Source organism: Pleurodeles waltl, chromosome 2_1 (assembly GCF_031143425.1).
Source record: "Pleurodeles waltl isolate 20211129_DDA chromosome 2_1, aPleWal1.hap1.20221129, whole genome shotgun sequence".
In the NCBI taxonomy this organism is placed as follows: domain Eukaryota; kingdom Metazoa; phylum Chordata; class Amphibia; order Caudata; family Salamandridae; genus Pleurodeles; species Pleurodeles waltl.
The window spans coordinates 183,422,602-183,443,409 of NC_090438.1; the positions used below are offsets into that span (position 1 = coordinate 183,422,602).

General features: G+C 43.5%; 1 protein-coding gene across 1 annotated transcript in view; it reads right to left on the bottom strand.

Moving 5' to 3' along the window:
• Positions 1 to 20,808, bottom strand: part of UBE2A (ubiquitin conjugating enzyme E2 A) — a 147,320-nt gene that overhangs the window by 47,170 nt on the left and 79,342 nt on the right. Inside the window, exon 5 of the mRNA XM_069212310.1 lies at positions 3,754 to 3,842. Within this exon, the coding sequence (XP_069068411.1) occupies positions 3,754 to 3,842 (89 nt within the window). The remainder of the gene's footprint in view (positions 1 to 3,753; positions 3,843 to 20,808) is intronic.

Genomic DNA, 20,808 nt, shown 5'->3' on the forward strand with positions numbered 1-20,808 from the left:
GAGGAACAGCTCCTTCAGCGCAAGTCTTTAAATCACTCTTACCATGTGACCTTAAGTCAACTAGATGGTCAAGCCTTCCACCACCCACGACCACCTGACATATTATTCTTTCTTGGGTTTTTCTCACCAAGTTTAAGCCACTATTGCCCTTGTAAACCCACAACACAACTATAGAAATGGATCACCTTTGAACTATAGACTACTTCTATGGAGGCTCCAAGGGCACAGAACTAAGCAGGAAGAATCCAACTACACCTTCGATACTGCAATCACATGACTTGTACTGCCCAACAGGCTTTACTTTGTATCGGATGCACATGCCTAACAAAAAGGGAAAAGAATACTGAACCTAGTAGCCAAGATGAAGCTTTTACTCAAAAGTATCCAGATCTGCACTGAAACCCTAACCTTCAAGAAATCCGATCTAGGCAGATTAACACGCTCTGTCCAACCTGTTAAACTCTGGAACTCTCACCTAGTGTCAAGACAATTCATGGCCATTTGGCCTTTCACAAAGTCATCAAAAACAGAATATCTGCTTCTAGCTAACAAATATCACTAAGAGAGGGATGGCTGTATCAGGAAATCCACATCAGCAACCTTTCCTACTGCATGACAGTGCTGACATCAACCAGCACCAGTTTTTCAGAGACAGGACAGGGATGCTGGACAACACAACAGTGCTTTCAGTTGAACATCTTGGCATAGTTCACTATAAGAAACACTCTGGGAGACCTCTCATGATATGGGTTGCCTCCTGGGTTTGCACACATGGGTAGTTCGCTCCTTCCGAAATTCCACAAGGTGAGACACACTGTCTTCTTGCCCTAGACAGTCTCTCCTTCTGGAGGGTCAGGTACTCTATCCTCTCTGAGCAGGCAGCTAGGCTTCTAGGCTCTAGACAGTGAACTTCTCCAGTGTCTTGAAGACTTCAGGTAATTTCCCCTCATCTCTTCTAGGCTGGCTGCCATGCAGACACTAGCCATGATCACAGAGCAGCACTTCAAGTACTCCACTGAGTAATCCCTTCCTTGGTCAGGAAGAATTTACAATGGGCTAGTTTGGTTCCCAAGTTTGTCCGTATGCTTAAGTTTCAGACCAGGGTTGTATATCCACCACCTTAGCTTTGGAACTGGATCAGGGTGGTTGTTTTTCAGAAGTCTTTCTGGCTGCCTTGAAGACACAGACTTTATGCAAGGTGATGCTCTCACAGCAAGTAGTAGGCACAATGAAAAATAAGATATCTATACCTGGCTGCATCAGCATTCCTTAAGCAGTAATCTGGGACAGACTGAATGCAAGGCCTTGTCCAGAAACGTTATCACATTGAACAACAGAAACTGGTGCACAACCCCTTGCCCCTACCATTCATTCATCAAATGGCAGTGCTCCATAGTCAGCAGCCTTTGCTAACAAAGACCTCACTGAACTTCTAAAGGAAGTACTGTCTCCAACTTCCCTGGCTTCCATGACTGTCTCTACACGATTCAGCCAAAAGAATAAAGTTAAGACACTTGTACTACATCTTGGAAGATTATATCCACCCTCCTACTTGTGCCATGCTAAGCCAGGAGGCATCTAAATTGGATCCCACTGGTTCCTGCACTCAGACTCTCACCACAAATGGTGTCTTACTACCACACATGCACCACACTTCCACGACTTGTGGCACACAAAGTGTCGGTACTAAATTCTGGGGTTCACACTAATGTTGATCTTTATATGAGTGTAGACAACACTGTCCTCTGACACACAGAAAAGGTCTGGGCAAGACTAATAATTTACAAAACTCTGTACACTGCCACCACTGATTTATGTTACACTGTACGTGGGACAGTCCCATGCCAACTATGTGGGCACACTTGGTGCGCCTCTCGAGGTCACAGGAGAGGTTCTGGACATCACATTACCATGGACTGGTAGCAGGGCCCAATAAAAAGTCAGGATACCAGTTTCACATTAAGTAAGGCACTCAGGGAATGTGTTGACATCCGGAAACTCAGGACATTGCTGTCCCCCAACACCTGTGTCGGCTTAATGGATACCTACTCATAAGGTGACCCCTGTAAATAATTTATGACACAAAGAAAGAAAGATCTTTCTCTGCTAGAGGTGAGATGTGATTAAGGTGCTTTCCTGTCATGCCCTAGTAGTAGGATTCCAATAAAACTAACACTCTCTAAGGACTTGCTAAGTTCTGAGCACCGAGGAGGTCTTTTTAAGTTGGTCTTTTTTTGTCATAGTTTTTTTATTTCTTGTTAACCAGTTTTTTCTGTCTGTATCCACTATTATTTTTTTTCTCACTGCTTCCCCTCAGATTTCTTCTTTGTCTAGTATGACAGCACTTTTTTCATAGTTGAGAACATTATCTGTGTAGAGGTACCAACTGACATTTAAGACAGTATGGAAGTCTACAGCACTGTCTTTAGCACAGGCTCAACACTAGGATATCTGAGGTCAAGGGCGACAGTGGACGTTTGGATTGGCATGGAGTCCTGGATGTATTTTCAAATGGTGGATATCCGTAAGTCAGAGAAATAAGGCTCAAATGCTGATGCAGGATAAATTATAGGCCTTGGACCACTTGAATCCTGCCGTCAGGAACCAACATAGACACTAATATTGTGAGGGAATGCCAAAGAGCGCTTAGATCTCCTTTTGAAAAGTCTTCATATAATACTTTTCAACTTGATGGCTGCGATTCTGAACTGAAGAAATATAAATAATTTCTATAGCATGAATTCACAAAAATGTCGAAGGTTTTTCTAAGTGGGTTTTCACCACTGCTTGGCCAAAATAGTCATCCAAACTGGAGCACAGGATAGGAGCAGTCGAACAGGCAATAAAAGTCACAGATTCTGCCTAGGCCAGACTGCAAATCAGAATGCAAGTTCCAAAAGGCAGGATAATGCAGAAAATAACTGTAGTGTTGGCAGGCTTTAAAGTGAATTTGCTTGGATTAGGATAAACTATGAAGCTGAAGAGCCATTTTTCAAAATGTTCCAAGAGTGCCTACCAAACAAGCCCCTTGAAAATAGCCCACAATTACTGCCTTGAACTTGCAGTGGCACATCATCGCCACAAATTCTTACTGTTTCTTATGCAGAAGAGATCATCAACAGTTCATAAATTATAATGTCTGTTACTTATTGTTAGTGCTGTAATCACCTTGTAATGTTTCACCATGCTCTCTAACAAATACTGGTTTTCATTGCTAATGATTAAGTGTTTTTTGCTATTAATGTAAACTCAGTATAATAGTGAGGTGAATGTAAGCAAATACAAACATTAATCTTACTTCCCCAAACTTTAACGTAGTGCTGTATTTCTGATCTTTTATCCTCCACAAGGAAGCCCAAATGTAGTTGGCACATAATTAGCTGACACTTCTTAGTCTGCTTTCAATGCTTCGTATTCATAGTGATGGCTCTTACAAGAGCAGTCACATACCCGCTGCTTTTAAATAGGTTACAGAATAATTAATCGAAAAGAACACCTAACAGATGTGTATAAAATGTTTGCAGGAACTAAAAGTAAACTGAGAACAATGGGTCATGGTTACAGAATTACTTTAAAGGGGCCACCCAGGTAATTATAAAATCAAAGCAGACATCAAAAGAAGCAGCTTCTAGAATGTCTATTGTTGGTTATTGCTAGTGGTATTAGATGGGATTAAGGGATTTTGTTTTGGTCAATCTAAAATGAGCAGTACATGGGTTCACTAGAAAACAACCTCTATTATACAATGCATACCTGTATGGATGTTAAAATTGAGGACACATCATAGGTGGGACTCCAACGGTTCTGAAGAATATCCAAACATATACTGCCATCAGCATAGACTAGAAATATAACAAAAGATTTTACTTTTTTATTTTTTTACAATGCTTGATACAATATGCAGCAACTCACAATCCATGACAAGTCTGAATAGAGAGGGACAGTAACATCAATAATAGTAACTGTATATGATTCACAGGGTGGAAAAGTAAGCTTAATTGTAAAATAAGAGTTTCTTCATTAAAATCATACATTTAATAGACCTGACCAAGGGCGTGGCTCCACAGCACTTTAAAAAATGTACATCATGAGTAGGGTCTTAAAGGCTCAAGTAACAATTTTGATGCCAAAATTTGTTTCTAAACAAAAAAAAAAAAAACACATTTATATATACAAATATAATATAATCTATATCAAATTGTTTCCATATGCATGCAACCTCGAAGAGAAACGGACGCTGACAACACCAATAGGTCCAATGTTGGATGCCCACCTTCTGGCTTTGTTGCAGCTTATTTTGCTGATGGGCCATACGCTTGGCTAAAAGCTAAAATATATTTTGGGCTCACAAATCACACTTTGACAAAAGTGGTCCTTAGTACTGACGGAAATTACTTTGTGTGGATGTGCTCTTTGTGAAAGAGCAGAATTATGTCACTCACAGGTAGCCAATGGCCGAAGTGGGCTCCATTGCGCACGGGCAGAGACTCCATTGTTAGATTGTTTTCCCGCAGAGGGTGAAGAAAGGAGTGATAGAGTATAGAAATATAAAGAAATGTCCATGCAAATGTAAATGCATATACATATGTACAGATGTTAGAAACTTAAACGACTACAGGCTTGCGGGGAGGGTGCATGTGAATCTGCAGCACTACATGGCACGAACAGATGTACACTGGGTAAGTGACCTTTTCCGTTCGATGGCATGTGTAGCTGCAGATACACATGCTATGCATAGACTACAAAGCAGTTAGTCCTCCCAAAAAGCGGTGGCTAGCCTGTAGGAGTTGAAGTTGTTTGGAATAACGTCTTTAAGACAGCTTGGCCTACAGTGGCTTGTTGCTGTGAGAACACATCAACAGTAGTGTTTTGTAAATGTATGAGGGGTTGACCATGTAGCTGCTTTTCATATGTCAACCACTGGTATGTTTCCTAAAAAAGCCATTGTTGCTCCTTTCTTGTAGAATCTGCTGTAGGAGTGATCAAAAGTGGTCTCTCTCAGGGATGTGGAATTCCTATCACCCGACGCCCGGGACATCTTGTTTGGGGTCAAGGGCAACAAGTTTTTATGTTTACTTTGTCCTTGGGACAAGTAGGTCCAACCCTCTGCAGCACAAACCCTTTGGCTGCCTGTTTACAGAGAGTGGAACTCTCTGCAGTTGAGGTAATGTGTTTCCAAAAGATAATGCTGTTCGAACTTGTATTTATGGTTCATTATTTGAAAGCCTTCATTATTAGGGTGAGTGCTGTAAATAAATGTTTTAAGGTCACACTTCACTACTGACGTTGGTTCCAGTACAAAAAAAACAGAAAACGTGTATACACATGTTTGAAAAGTTTAGGCTATGAGGCTAAGTATAATGCTCCCAGAATGCTCTCTGATTAGATGCAAATGAAATGTCATTTAGTAAAATGTTTTGATGCATGCTAGTATTTCCCAAAAATATTTCTAATGGAAAATCAGTGTAACCATTTTCAAAACGATTATGGGAAGCATGAAAATAAACAAACACTGACAAAGCCAACTGATCTGACATATTTTTATAAGTCTTTTAGTTTCATCAATGCGTGTCTTGTTTTGACATGGCTTTTGTAACACTTTATTGTTGTGGGAGCTACCAGGCCCTCAACATTGTAACAAACACTGTAAAAAAAAAAAAAAAAACGTTTTTGAACTCTAAAAGCACACGTTGCCACCAGTGGCATAACAAAGGCCCCGCAGCCGCCCTCCAGGGGGCCCCTTCAGCACAGCACCTGCCCTGAGTGAGTCTGGAGAGGGGGCTCCTCCATGTTCTTTGCAAAGGGGCACCCTCCAGTTTCGTTACGTCACTGATTGCCACTGTAGTTCCTGACACTGAACAAAACTACTTTGTGTGCCAATATGCTCCTTGTGGAAGAGCAGAATGCGATCACTCACAGTAAAGCCAGCCAAAAGAGAGAGAAATAGAAGTTTAATAAAAACAAAATGTCTTTGTTAACACCAGACCTAATTAGGGAGCAAGACCCACATGTAGGTAGCTTTTTGCATGTCGCAAACAGCGACTTTCGCTGTTTGCGACGTGCAAAAAGCACATTGCGATGCACAAACCCAGTTTTGCGATTCGGTAACCTGGTTACTGAATCGCAAGACGGGTTTGCGACTCGCAATTAGGAAGGGGTGTTCCCTTCCTAACTGCGACTCGCAGTGCAATGTAGGATTGTTTTGCGAACGCGGGCGCAAACCAATCGCAGTTTGCACCCATTTCAAATGGGTGCTAACACTTTCACAAAAGGGAAGGGGTCCCAATGGGACCCCTTCCCCATTGTGAATGTCACTGTAAAAAAAAAATCAGAGCAGGCAGTGGTCCTGCGGACCACTGCCTGCTCTGAAAAAATGAAACAAAAACGTTTCATTTTTCGTTTTTGTAATGCATCTCGTTTTCCTTTAAGGAAAACAGGCTGCATTACAAAAAAAAAAAAAAAAAAAAAACTGCTTTATTGAAAAGCAGTCACAGACATGGTGGTCTGCTGTCTCCAGCATGCCACCATCCCTGTGCGACCCACTTCATGATTATTCATGAGGCGGGCATTTGCGAAGCCCTTGCGAATCACAGATGGTGTCAGGGACACCATCCTACATTCGGATTTGCGACTCGCAAATTGCGAGTCGCAAATCTGAACCTACCTACATGTGGCCCCAATTCTTAAATAAAGTCACAAAAGTGCACCCATGGTATATGTCGTACCCCTATAAAATATTTGTGAACTGTATTTTAGCATGGGTAAATACGCATGTGTAGATTTGCTCATGTGAAAATCTATTGAGCATTTGCAAGTTCATTTTCCCTCCAGCCACTTTCTTCCCAACCCTGGAAGAAGTTCTAATTCTGCCATTGTCTGGAGTAAATGTCCAACCTTTCTTATTATGGGAAAATATTAGAGAGAAGCTGGTGAAAATCTTTAAAACATGCAGGTTAGTAGGTTTGCAGACTCAAAGGCATTCCAGCCCTGGAACTATTGCTTACTGCTTCCCCCAGCCCCAGTATGCAGATCTGCAGAAAGGTGGCAAAATAAGGAAATTGCTACAGTAGGGATTGAAACTGCAAGTATTCAAGCCCTACTGTTGTAGTAGTCCTGGCATAATCAGAGAGGCTAGTATCAGAGCTCTTACATAATGAGATTGCTGCCATAATTTGGCGCCACACTACATGGCACCAAAGGGACAAGTAGATCTTTTTACAGGACAAGTAGATTTGAGAAGCAACCTGTCCCCTGGACAAGTAGATATTTTAATAAATTCCACACCCCTGTCTCTCTGCTTTGATATAACATGTTTGTATACATCTAACAATCCATCATGCTAAACCTTGTTTTGAAATAGGATTGCCTGTATGTGGTTGTTGGAAAGCAACAAAAAGTTGCTTTGTTTTCCTAAAATCTTTAGTCCTGTCTATGTAGTACATAAGAGCTCTTTTAAGATCTAGGGTATGAAGAGCTCTTTCTGCCACAGAATCTGGCTGTGGAAAGAAGACTGGCAATTCCACTGTTTGATTGATGTGAAAAGGAGATACTACTTTTGGTAGAAATTTTGGATTTGTTCTTAGTACAATCTTATGTTTGTGCACTTCGAAAAAAGGTTCTTCAAGAGTGAATGCTTGTATTTCTCTAACTCTTCTTAAAGACGTAATAGCCACAAGGAAGGCGACCTTTCATGTTAAAAATGTAATTTGTCAAGAGCGCATGGGTTCAATAGGTGGTCCCATGAGTCTGGTAAGTACAATATTTAAATTCCATGATGGAACAGGTGGTGTTCTGGGTGGAATGATGCGTTTTAATCCTTCCATGAAGGCTTTGATAACAGGAACTCTGAACAGAGAACTAAGTCGAATAGTTTTTAAGTATGCAGATATTGCAGCAAGGTGAATTTTAATGGATGAATAAGCCAAATTTAATTTCTGTAAATGAAGTAAATAGCATACAATATATTGTATAGATGCTGTAAGTGGATCTATGGTTTTAGATTGACAATAGTAGACAAATCTTTCCAATTGTTTGCATAGCACTGTCTAGTAGTAGGTTTTTGTGATTGTTTAATTACTTCCAAGCATTCTGATGGAAGATTTAAATAACCAAATTCTATGACTTCATGAGCCAAATGGCTAGATTGAGAGCATTGGGGTTTGGATGCCCAATTTGACCTTTGTTTTGTGTTAACAAATCCCGTCTGTTTAGGAGTTTGGAGTGAGGTACTACAGATAGGTCTAAGTGTTGTGTACCAAGGCTGGTGTGCCCATGTTGGTGCTATGAGTATCATGCTGAGTGACGTTTGACGTAATTTGTTGACTAGAAATGGAAGGAGTGGGAGAGGGGGGAAAGCATAAGCAAATATCCCTGACCAACTGATCCATAGAGCATTGCCCTTGGATAGGGGATGTGGATGCAAAGTTTTTGCATTTTGCGTTTTCGCTTGTTGCGAATAGATCTATGTCTGGTTTTCCCCACCTTTGAAAGTACTTTTGAAGTACTTGGGAGTGAATCTCCCATTCGTGTGTCTGTTGGTGATTTCTGCTGAGGAGATCTGCCAACTGATTGTCTATTCCTGGAATGTATTGTGCTAGTAGATTAATTTGATTGTGAATTGCCCATTTCCAAATTGTTTGGGCTAGAAGGGACAGCTGAGATGAATGTGTCCCTCCCTGTTTGTTGGGATAATACATGGTTGTCATGTTGTCTGTTTTTATGAGAACATTCTTCTGTTTGAGAAGAGGTTGAAATGCTTTTAGGGCAAGGAATACAGCTAATAATTATAAGTGGTTTATGTGTAGCTGTTTCTGTTTGGCATCCCATTGCCCTTGAATGGTCTGATTGTTTAGGTGAGCTCCCCAACCAATCATTGATGCATCTGTTGTAATTATGGTCTGAGGCACAGGGTCTTGAAACGACCGCCCCTTCATTAAATTGCTGCAATTCCACCCTTGAAGGGACATATGTGTTTAGTGCTCCATCAACACTAGATCTTGAAGTTGACCGTGTGCTTGTGACCATTGTTGTGCAAGGCACTGTTGTAAGGGCCTCGTGTTTAATCTTGCATGTGGGACTATTGCTATGCAAGATGCCATCATTCCTAGAATCTTCATGATAAATCTTACAGTGTGTTGTTGATTTGGCTGTATGAGTGGTATTAAATTTTGGAAAAGCTTGTATCCTTTGTATATTTGGATACGCTAGAGCTAGTTGAGTATTTAGGATAGCACCTGGGTACGGTTGTACTTGTGCTGGCTGAAGGTGTGAGCTTTGGTAGTTTATAGAAAACCCTAGTGTGTGCAGAGTTTCTATCACATAACGAGTATGTTTTTGGCATTGTGTAAAATTGCTTGATTTTAGTAGCCAATCGCCTAGATATGGAAAGACATGGATGTGTTGTCTTCTTAAGTATGCCGCTACTACTGCTAGACACTTTGGGAACACCCTTGGAGCTGTTGTGATGCCAAATGGCAACACTTTGAACTGGTAGTGTTTTCCTGCTATGACAAACCTGAGGTATTTTCTGTGAGCTGGGTGGATGAGTTGTTTTTGCAGTAGTGGAACAACATCTTGCAGAGTTACCATGTGAAAATGCTCTGACAAGATGTATAGATTGAGAGGCCTGAGGTCTAATATGGGCCTGAGGGTGCCATCTTTTTGGGGAATTAGGAAGTATAGTGAGTATACTCCTGTTCCTTGTTAGGACTGTGGAACTAATTTTATTGCTTGTTTGAACAGTAGAGATTGTACTTCTTGTTTTAACAGAACTGTATGTTCGGGGGACAACTTGTGATATCTTGGTGGAATGTTTGGAGGGGTGGATATCAATTCAAGGCAATAGTCATTGCGGATAATTGATAATTCCCAGTTGTCTGTGGTGATATTTTGCCAATGAGAGTGGAACTGCTGTAGTGTTCCCCCCCACAGGAGATGTGTGGAGTGGAAGGGAGGGAAGGAAGTCACTGTTTAGGTTGTATTGTTGTTTGGAGGTTAGGAATTTACCTCTATTTCTGAAGTATTGACCTCTATAGGATCCTCTAAACCCACCTCGTTGATACTGGGTTTGTTGTGGTTGCTTTCTTTGGGAGGTGGAAGCCTCTGAGGATTGTGGTTTAAAACCTCGAAACTCTGGCCTGCGAAATGAACCTGTATATGGGTAGTGTACAAAGCGCCCATTGCTTTCGCAGTATGTGAGTCCTTCCTCAGTTTTTCAATAGTGGTGTCTACTTCTGGGCCACAGAGGTGCTTTTTATCAAAAGGCATGTTAAGTACATCCTGTTGAATTTCTGGTTTAAAACCAGAGGAGCGCAGCCATGCATGTTTTCTGATTGTGATGGCAGTGTTTACACTAATGCAGCTATATCAGCAGCATCAAGGGCAGATCTTATTTGATTATTGCTAATTGCTTGCCCCTCTTCTACTACTTGCTGTGCCCTCTTCTGGTGCTCTTTTGGGAGCTGCTGTATAATATCCTGCATTTCATCCCAATGGGCCCTATTATACCGGGCTAGGAATGCCTGAGAATTTGCAATTCTCCACTGATTTGCTCCCTGTGTAGCAACTCTTTTCCCTGCTGCGTCAAGTTTTCTGCTCTCCTAATCAGGAGGAGCGGCACCTCCTGAAGCCTGACTATTTGCCCTCTTTCTTGCTGCACTGACTACCACCGAATCTGGAGGGACCTGGTGAGTAATGTAATCTGGGACAGAGGGTGCAGGCTTATACTTTTTCATTGATTCTAGGTGTGATAATTCTAGATTTTACAGGCTCGCTAAAAATTTGGTCTGGTGTTTAACCATGCCTGTTAACATGGGGAGACACTGGTACTTTGAATGTTTAGAAGATAGTGCATTAAATAAGAAATCTTCTTCCAATGGCTCTAAATGCATGGTTACCCCATGATAAGATGCTGCCCTGGATATGACTTGGTTGTATGCAGTGGTATCTTCTGGTGGAGAAGTTTTGATGAGTAAGTATCTGGGTCATTTTCTGGGATGGTATCAGGATCATAAAGATCCCATGGGTCTGCCGTATCTCCCTGTGAATAAAACGAATGTGTTGGAGAAGGCATTGGTGGTGGGCTGTTGTGAGGAGAGACAGATAATTGTGGAGAATGAGGAGGAGAAGTAGGAAGAGGTATTGTCTTCTTTTGTTTTTGTACCTTTGCTGGTGGCTGTACAGAGTCAAGCTCCTCTTGGAAAGCCAGCATTCTTTTGGTTTTTAAAGGCGGTGCAGTGACAATTCTTCCTGTCTCTTTATGGATGTGTATTCTGGATTGACTCTCATCCATGATTTGTAATATTGGCTCAATGTCAGGCACTTCCTCAGAGGTTTTATGGGATTCTCTCAATTTTTTTGGAAGTCCTCGCTCCTCTGTATATGAGGATTTTTTCAGCTCCGAAGTTTGTTGTTTTTTCGGTCTCGAAAAGGTAGTAGGTGGTCTTGGCTCCGAAACCGACTGCCGAATTTTCAACTCCAAAGAATGGGCTTTTTTTTTTATTTTTTCCAAACTGGAGTCCGAAATGGAGCGTTTGACAGATTTATCCCGGCTCCGAAGTAGACTGAGGAGTGGCCTTTTTCAGCGCAGACCCCGAAGGACGGTCGCCAACATTCTTTTTTCGGGCCGAACCATGGCCTTCCGGCAGTGGTGTACCCAAGACCCTTAAATGTCTTGTGCAGGGGTTTAGGGGCAGACGTACTCATATGCTGTCCATCTGTGATGGGTCCGTCATCTTCAGACTCTTGTTTGGAATCTGTGTCTTGGATGGAGACTGCTGTCTGCACCTGCTCTTCTTCAGCGACGTCGAGATGTTTACTGCTTTTCAATGCCATTTCGAGTCTTCTAGCTCTGCGATCTCGGAGGGTCTTCACCTTGATCGACAGGCCTCACAATCTTCCTCTCGATGGTCTGGAGAAAGGCACAAATTACAAACCAAGTGCTTGTCTGTATAGGGGTACTTCGCATGGCACCGAGGGCAGAATCGGAAAGGAGTCCGATCCATTAGGCTTTCCATGCAGTAGGCCCGGGTTGGGCGCAAGCGCCCCAAAGGGCGAAAAACAAGGTTCCGACGGTACTACTAGTTCGATGCTAGATGGGAAACGCAATCAAAACAATACTGACAATGAAAATGTCACTTACCCAGTGTACATCTGTTCGTGGCATCAGTCGCAGTAGATTCGCATGTTCTGCAATAGCTCGCCATCTGGTGTTGGGCCGGAGTGTTACAAGTTGTTTTTCTTCGAAGAAGTCTTTCGAGTCACGGGACCGAGTGACTCCTCCTTTTGTCTCCATTGCGCATGGGCGTCGACTCCATCTTCGATTGTTTTTCCCCGCAGAGGGTGAGGTAGGAGTTGAATTGTAGTAATAGTGCCCATGCAATGGAGTGACTAAGTATGCACTTATTTAAGGTTGAGATGATACATATATAAATAATTGAAGGTAACTTCCAAACTGCTACAGGCTCCCGGGGAGGCGGGTGGGCACATGCGAATCTACTGCGACTGATGCCACGAACAGATGTACACTGGGTAAGTGACATTTTCAGTTCGATGGCATCTGTCGCTGTAGATACGCATGTTCTGCAATAGACTAGTAAGCAGTTATTTCCCCAAAAGCGGTGGATCAGCCTGTAGGAGTGGAAGTAGTCTGAAATAATGTCCTTAATACAGCTTGACCTACTGTGGCTTGTTGTGCGGATAACACGTCTACACAGTAGTGCTTGGTGAATGTGTGAGGCGTAGACCATGTGGCTGCCTTACATATTTCTTGCATTGGGATGTTTCCTAGAAAGGCCATGGTAGCACCTTTCTTTCTGGTTGAGTGTGCCCTTGGTGTAATGGGCAGCTGTCGTTTAGCTTTAAGGTAGCAGATTTGGATGCATTTAACTATCCATCTGGCTATACCTTGTTTTGAAATTGGGTTTCCTGCATGAGGTTTTTGAAATGCAATAAAGAGTTGTTTAGTCTTTCTGATGTTCTTTGTTCTGTCAATGTAATACATTAATGCTCTTTTGACATCTAATGTATGTAGTGCCCTTTCAGCTACGGTATCTGGCTGTGGAAAGAACACCGGAAGTTCCACTGTTTGATTTAGATGGAACGGTGAAATAACCTTTGGCAAAAATTTAGGATTGGTCCTTAGGACGACTTTATTTTTGTGTAGTTGTATAAAAGGTTCCTGTATAGTAAACGCCTGAATTTCGCTTACTCTTCTCAGGGAAGTAATGGCGATGAGAAATGCCACCTTCCAGGTTAGGAACTGTATGTCGCAGGAGTGCATGGGTTCAAAAGGTGGACCCATAAGTCTAGTTAGGACAACATTTAGGTTCCATGAAGGAACAGGTAGTGTTCTTGGTGGTATAATTCTCCTAAGGCCCTCCATGAATGCTTTAATGACTGGTATTTTATATAGGGAAGTTGAATAGGTAGTCTGCAGGTATGCAGATATTGCTGCAAGGTGAATCTTAATGGAAGAGAAAGCTAGGTTAGATTTTTGTAAGTGAAGCAAGTAACCCACTACATGTTCTGGAGTTGTGTGTAATGGTTGTATTTGATTAATATGGCAGTAGCAAACAAACCTCTTCCATTTACTTGCATAGCAGTGCCTGGTGGATGGCCTTCTTGCTTGTTTTATGACTTCCATACATTCTTGGGTAAGTTGTAAGTGCCCGAATTCTAGGATTTCAGGAGCCAGATTGCTAGATTCAGCGATGCTGGGTCTGGGTGTCTGATCTTTTGGTTGTGCTGTGTCAACAGATCTGGCCTGTTGGGCAATTTGATGCAGGGTACCACTGATAGGTCTAGCAGCGTTGTGTACCAGGGTTGCCTTGCCCAAGTTGGTGCTATCAATATGAGTTTGAGTTTGCTTTGACTGAGTTTGTTTACCAGGTAAGGAAGGAGAGGGAGAGGAGAAAAAGCGTAAGCAAATATCCCTGACCAGTTCATCCATAGGGCATTGCCTTGGGATTGTTTGTGTGGGTATCTGGATGCGAAGTTTTGGCATTTTGCGTTCTCCCTTGTCGCAAACAAGTCTATCTGAGGTGTTCCCCAGAGTTTGAAATAAGTGTTCAGTATTTGGGGGTGAATTTCCCATTCGTGGACCTGTTGGTGATCTCGAGAGAGATTGTCTGCGAGTTGATTTTGTATCCCTGGTATAAACTGTGCAATTAGGCGAATTTGGTTGTGAATTGCCCAATGCCAAATTTTTTGTGCTAACAGGCTTAACTGCGTGGAGTGCGTCCCTCCCTGCTTGTTTAGATAATACATTGTTGTCATGTTGTCTGTTTTGACGAGAATGTATTTGTGAACTATTATTGGTTGGAAAGCTTTTAGTGCTTGAAAAACTGCAAGAAGTTCTAGGTGATTGATATGCAGTTTTGTTTGATGTACGTTCCATTGTCCTTGTATGCTGTGTTGATCGAGGTGTGCTCCCCACCCTGTCATGGAAGCATCTGTTGTTATTACGTATTGTGGCACTGGGTCTTGGAAAGGCCGCCCCTTGTTTAAATTTATGTTGTTCCACCACAGAAGCGAGAGGTAAGTTTGGCGGTCTATTAACACCAGATCTAGAAGGTGACCCTGTGCTTGAGACCACTGTGATGCTAGGCATTGTTGTAAGGGCCTCATGTGCAGTCTTGCGTTTGGGACAATGGCTATGCATGATGACATCATGCCTAGGAGTTGTAATACCATCTTTGCTTGTATCTTTTGTGTTGGATACATGCGTTGTATGATGGTGTTGAAATTTTGAATTCTTTGTGGACTTGGAGTGGCTACTCCTTTTGATGTGTCTATTATGGCTCCCAGGTATTGTTGTACCTTGCGTGGCAGAATTTTGGATTTTGTGAAATTGACGGTGAACCCTAGTTTGAAGAGGGTTTGTATGATATGATTTGTGTGATTTGAGCACTCTATTAACGAATGGGCCTTGATTAGCCAGTCGTCTAGATATGGGAACACATGTATTTGCTGCCTTCTGATGTGTGCAGCGACTACCGCTAGACATTTGGTAAAGACTCTTGGTGCGGTTGTTAATCCGAAAGGCAGTACCTTGAATTGGTAATGTATTCCTTTGAATACAAACCTTAGGTATTTCCTGTGCGATGGGTGTATTGGTATATGGAAATAAGCATCCTTGAGGTCTAAAGTTGCCATGTAGTCGTGCAGCTTTAGCAATGGCAATACTTCTTGTAGTGTGACCATGTGGAAGTGGTCTGATTTGATGAAAGTGTTGACTACTCTGAGGTCTAGGATTGGTCTCAGTGTTTTGTCCTTCTTTGGTATCAGAAAGTACAGTGAGTAAACTCCTGTGTTTATTTGTGTGTTTGGCACTAATTCGATTGCATTCTTTTGCAATAGTGCCTGCACTTCTATCTCTAGGAGATTGGAATGGTGTGTTGTTAAATTTTGTGCTTTTGGTGGTATGTTTGGAGGGAACTGTAGAAATTCTATGCAGTAACCATGTTGGATAATTGCTAGAACCCAAGTGTCTGTAGTGATTTTCTCCCATGCTCTGTAATAATGACCTATTCGTCCCCCCACTGGTGTTGTGTGGAGGGGGTGAGTGACATGTGAGTCACTGTTTAGTAGTAGGGGTTTTGGGGCTTTGGAATCTTCCTCTATTTCTAGGGAATTGCCCTCCTCTATATTGTCCCCGAAAACCTCCTCTATACTGTCCTTGGTAACTGGACGGTGTGGCTTGTGAGGTGCTGGCTTGTGTGCTTTGACCCCGAAACCCCCCTCGAAAGGGCGTTTTACGGAATGAGCTGTAATTCCCTCTGCTCTGCGGGGAGTAGAGTGCGCCCATGGCTTTGGCAGTGTCCGTATCTTTTTTGAGTTTCTCAATCGCTGTGTCCACTTCTGGACCGAACAGTTCTTTTTCATTAAAAGGCATATTGAGAACTGCTTGTTGAATCTCTGGTTTAAATCCAGACGTTCGGAGCCATGCATGCCTTCTGATAGTTACAGATGTATTAATTGTCCGTGCAGCTGTATCTGCAGCGTCCATGGAGGAGCGGATCTGGTTGTTGGAGATGGCCTGTCCCTCCTCAACCACTTGTTTTGCCCTATTTTGGAAGTCTTTGGGCAGATGTTCAATGAGATGTTGCATCTCGTCCCAGTGGGCTCTGTCATAGCGCGCAAGTAGTGCCTGGGAGTTCGCGATGCGCCACTGGTTTGCAGCTTGTGCTGCGACTCTCTTACCAGCTGCATCAAACTTGCGGCTTTCTTTATCTGGGGGTGGTGCATCTCCAGATGTGTGAGAGTTGGCCCTTTTCCTAGCTGCTCCTACAACAACAGAGTCTGGTGGCAGCTGTGTTGTGATGAAAGCCGGGTCCGTAGGAGGCGGCTTATACTTTTTTTCCACCCTTGGTGTGATTGCCCTACTTTTGACCGGGTCCTTAAATATGTCTTTTGCGTGCCGGAGCATACCAGGGAGCATAGGCAGGCTTTGGTAGGAGCTGTGGGTGGAGGAGAGTGTGTTGAACAAGAAATCATCCTCGACCTGTTCTGAGTGGAGGCTTACGTTGTGAAATTGTGCTGCTCTAGCCACCACCTGAGAGTACGCGGTGCTGTCTTCTGGTGGAGATGGTTTTGTAGGGTATGCCTCTGGGCTGTTATCTGACACTGGGGCGTCGTATAGGTCCCATGCGTCCTGGTCTTGGTCACCCTGGCTCATGGTGGTGTGAGCTGGGGAGTGTGATGGCGTTTGTGCTGGTGAAACGTTAATCACGGGCGGAGGAGGGTGGTGGTGTAACTCTTTTCACCACTTTTGGTTGTGGTGCTTGTTCCGTCTGGAACTCCAACCTTCTCTTTCTCCTAATGGGGGGAAGGGTGCTTATTTTTCCTGTCCCCTGCTGAATGAAGATACGCTTTTGCGTATGGTCCGCATCAGTTGCTTGTAGCTCTTCCTCAAACCTATGCTTCTGCATTTGGGAGGTTAGCGAGTGCTCTTCTGTATAAGAGCCTGAAGCTGGGTCGCTTGCAGTTTGTTTCGGCATGGAAACTTTGTCTGCGTGTTTTTTCGGCTCCGAGGTGACTTTTTTTCTTTTCGGGGCCGAAACCTCTCGGCGTCGATCTGTTTCGGTGCCGCTGTCTCGGCGTCGAGCCGTGTCCACACCGGCATCTCAGTGTCGAGGCTTGTCTCCAGCACTTTCTCGGTCCCGAGAAGGCTGCGTGCCGGTGTCTCGACCGGAGTCGGACGATCTCGGCACTGTTTGGGCCTTTTTCGGTGCCGACGGTCGGTCACCGATTTTATGGGTTGAGCCATGGCCTGGTGGCAGTGGCGTCCCCTGGGCCTTGTAAATGTTTCTTTGTGTGGTTTTCGACGTCTTACTCACGGTTTGTGTATCGTCGAATCCTTCGGAGTCTGAGTCTTGGATCGAGAAGGTACCTTCCTCTTCCTGTTCCTCGAACTCCCGTCGGGCTGTCGGTGCGGACGCCATTTGAAGTCTTCTGGCTCGACGGTCTCGGAGTGTTTTTCGGGACCGGAACGCACGACAGGCCTCGCAGGTGTCTTCGCTGTGCTCAGGTGACAGGCACAGGTTGCAGACCAAGTGTTGGTCTGTGTAGGGGTATTTATTGTGGCATTTGGGGCAGAAACGGAAAGGGGTCCGTTCCATCGGCGTTCCTCAGCACGCGGTCGGGCCGACCAGGCCCCGACGGAGGATCGAAAAACTACCCCGAAGGGCACCGGAGCTCTTCGATCTTCGATGCGGTGTTGAATCTAAGTACGCCGATCCCGAACGCAACAATACCGACGAAAATCTTCCGAAATTAACTATTTTTTCTGTTCCGAAACTCGGAGCGACAGGAACACGTCCGAACCCGATGGCGGAAAAAAAACAATCGAAGATGGAGTCGACGCCCATGCGCAATGGAGACAAAAGGAGGAGTCACTCGGTCCCGTGACTCGAAAGACTTCTTCGAAGAAAAACAACTTGTAACACTCCGGCCCAACACCAGATGGCGAGCTATTGCAGAACATGCGTATCTACAGCGACAGATGCCATCGAACATAAGGTTTCCTGAGGTTTTCCGAATCGAAATCTCAGAGCGAGAGGAAACACGTCCGAACCCGACCGCGGAAAGAAAACAATCTAACAATGGATTTGACGCCCATGTGCAATGGAACCGAGAGGAGTCACCACTCGATCCCGTGACTCTGAAAAGACTTCTTTGAAGAAAAACAACTTGCAACACTCCGAGCCCAATGCTAGATGTCGGAAGGGATATGCATAGCATGTGTATCTGCAGCTACACATGCCATCGAACAGATATATATGGAAAATTTCACTTACCCAGTGTACATCTGTTCGTGGCACGTTGCGCTGCAGATTCACATGCTGTGCACTGTTCCTGCAATCTAGTGTTGGGCTTGGAGTGTTACAAGTTGTTTTTCTTCAAAGAAGTCTTTTCGAGTTACGGGACCGAGTGATTCCTCCCTTTCGGCTCCATTGCGCATGGGCGTCGACTCCATCTTAGATTGTTTTCCCCGCAGAGGGTGAGGTAGGAGTTGTTAAAGTAAGGATACTAGGAGTGCCCATGCAATGGAGTAAATGTGTATGTACATAGAGTATTAAAGTCAAAAATGTTTACATACATACAATTTCAATGCAACTAAAACGGCTACAGGCTTCCGGGGAGGTGGGAGGGCGCATGTGAATCTGCAGCGCAACATGCCACGAACAGATGTACACTGGGTAAGTGAGATTTTCCGTTCGATGGCATGTGTAGCTGCAGATACACATGCTGTGCATAGACTACAAAGCAGTAATCTCCCCAAAAGCAGTGGTTAGCCTGTAGGAGTTGAAGTTGTCTGAAATAATGTTCTTAGTACAGCCTGTCCTACTGTGGCTTGTTGTGCTGCTAACACATCTACACGGTAATGCTTAGTAAATGTATGAGGCGTAGACCAAGTGGCTGCCTTACAAATTTCTGTCATTGGTATATTACCACAAAAAGCCATTGGGGCACCCTTCTTTCTAGTGGAGTGTGCCCTTGGAGTAATGGGTAATTCTCTTTTAGCTTTTAGGTAGTAGGACTGTATGCATTTGACAATCCATCTGGCAATGCCCTGTTTGGATATGGGGTTACCTGCATGTGGTTTTTGGAATGCTACGAACAATTGTTTTGTTTTTCGAAATTGTTTTGTTCTGTCAATGTAGTACATTAGCGCTCTTTTTATGTCTAACGTATGTAATGCCCTTTCTGCTACTGAGTCTGGCTGTGGTAAGAAGACTGGGAGTTCTACCGTTTGATTTAGATGAAAAGGTGGATATGACTTTTGGTAAGAAATGTGGATTTGTACAGAGAACCACTTTATGTTTATGTATTTGTATAAAGGGTTCTTGAATAGTAAACACCTGTATTTCGCTAACTCTTCTAAGTGAAGTCATGGCTATTAGAAAGGCTACTTTCCAAGTTAAAAATAGGATTTGACAAGAAGCATGGGCTCAAATGGTGGGGCCATGAGTCGTGTTAACACAATATTAAGATTCCACAAAGGCACTGTGGTGTCCTTGGGGGTATGATTCTTTTAGTCCTTCCATAAAGGCTTTAATAACTGGAATTCTAAAAAGGGATTTTGTATGTTTAATCTGCAGATAAGCAGATATTGCAGTGAGATGTATTTTAATGGAAGAGAAGGCTAGATTGGACTTTTGTAAGTGTAGTAATTAACTTACAATGTTTTGTGTGGAGGCGTCTAGTGGCGTAATCTGATTAGCCTGGCAGTAACAAACAAATCTTTTCCATTTGTTAGCATAACAATGTCTGGTTGTGGGTTTTCTTGTTTGTTTAATGACCTCTATACATTCTTTAAAAAGGTTTAGATATCCAAATTCTAAGACCTCAGGAGCCAGATTGCTAGGTTGAGCGCTGCTGGATTCGGGTGTCTGATCTGTTGTTTGTGCTGTGTTAACAGATCAGGTCTGTTTGGTAGTTTGATGTGGGGTACCACAGATAGGTCCAACAGTGTGGTGTACCATGGTTGGCGAGCCCACGTTGGTGCTATAAGTATTAGTTTGAGTTTGTTTTGACTCAGTTTGTTGACCAGATAAGGAATGAGCGGGAGAGGGGGAAAAGCATAAGCAAATATCCCTGACCAGCTGATCCATAGAGCATTGCCCTTGGACTGAGGGTGTGGGTACCTGGACGCGAAGTTTTGGCATTTTGCGTTTTCTTTTGTTGCAAATAGATCTATGTTTGGTGTCCCCCAGCGGTAGAAGTGATCTTGTAGAATCTGGGTATGTATTTCCCAGTCGTGAGTTTGCTGTTGATCTCGACTGAGATTGTCGGCCAACTGATTTTGAATGCCTGGTATGTATTGTGCTATGAGGCGAATGTTGTTGTGAATTGCCCAATGCCAATTTTTTTGCGCTAAGAGACACAGCTGTGACAAGTGTGTGTCCCCCTGTTTGTTTAGATAATAAATTGTTGTCATATTGTCTGTTTTGACAAGAATGTGTTTGTGGGCTAGAAGTGGCTGAAACGCTTGAAATACCGCTAGCAGCTCCATTTATGTGAAGTAGTTTTTGTTGATTGTTGATTGTCCCATTGACCTTGTATGCTGTGATTGTTGAGGTGTGCTCCCCACCCAATCATGGAAGCGTCTGTTGTGATAATGACGTGAGGCACTGGGTCTTGAAAAGGCCGCCCTTTGTTTAAATTTACAGGGTTCCACCATTGAAGCGTGTGTTTGGCGGTCTATCAACACTAGATCTTGGAGTTGACCATGTGCCTGCGTCCATTGTTTTGCTAGGCCCTGCTGTAAGGGCCGCATGTGTAGTCTTGCGTTTGGGACAATAGCTA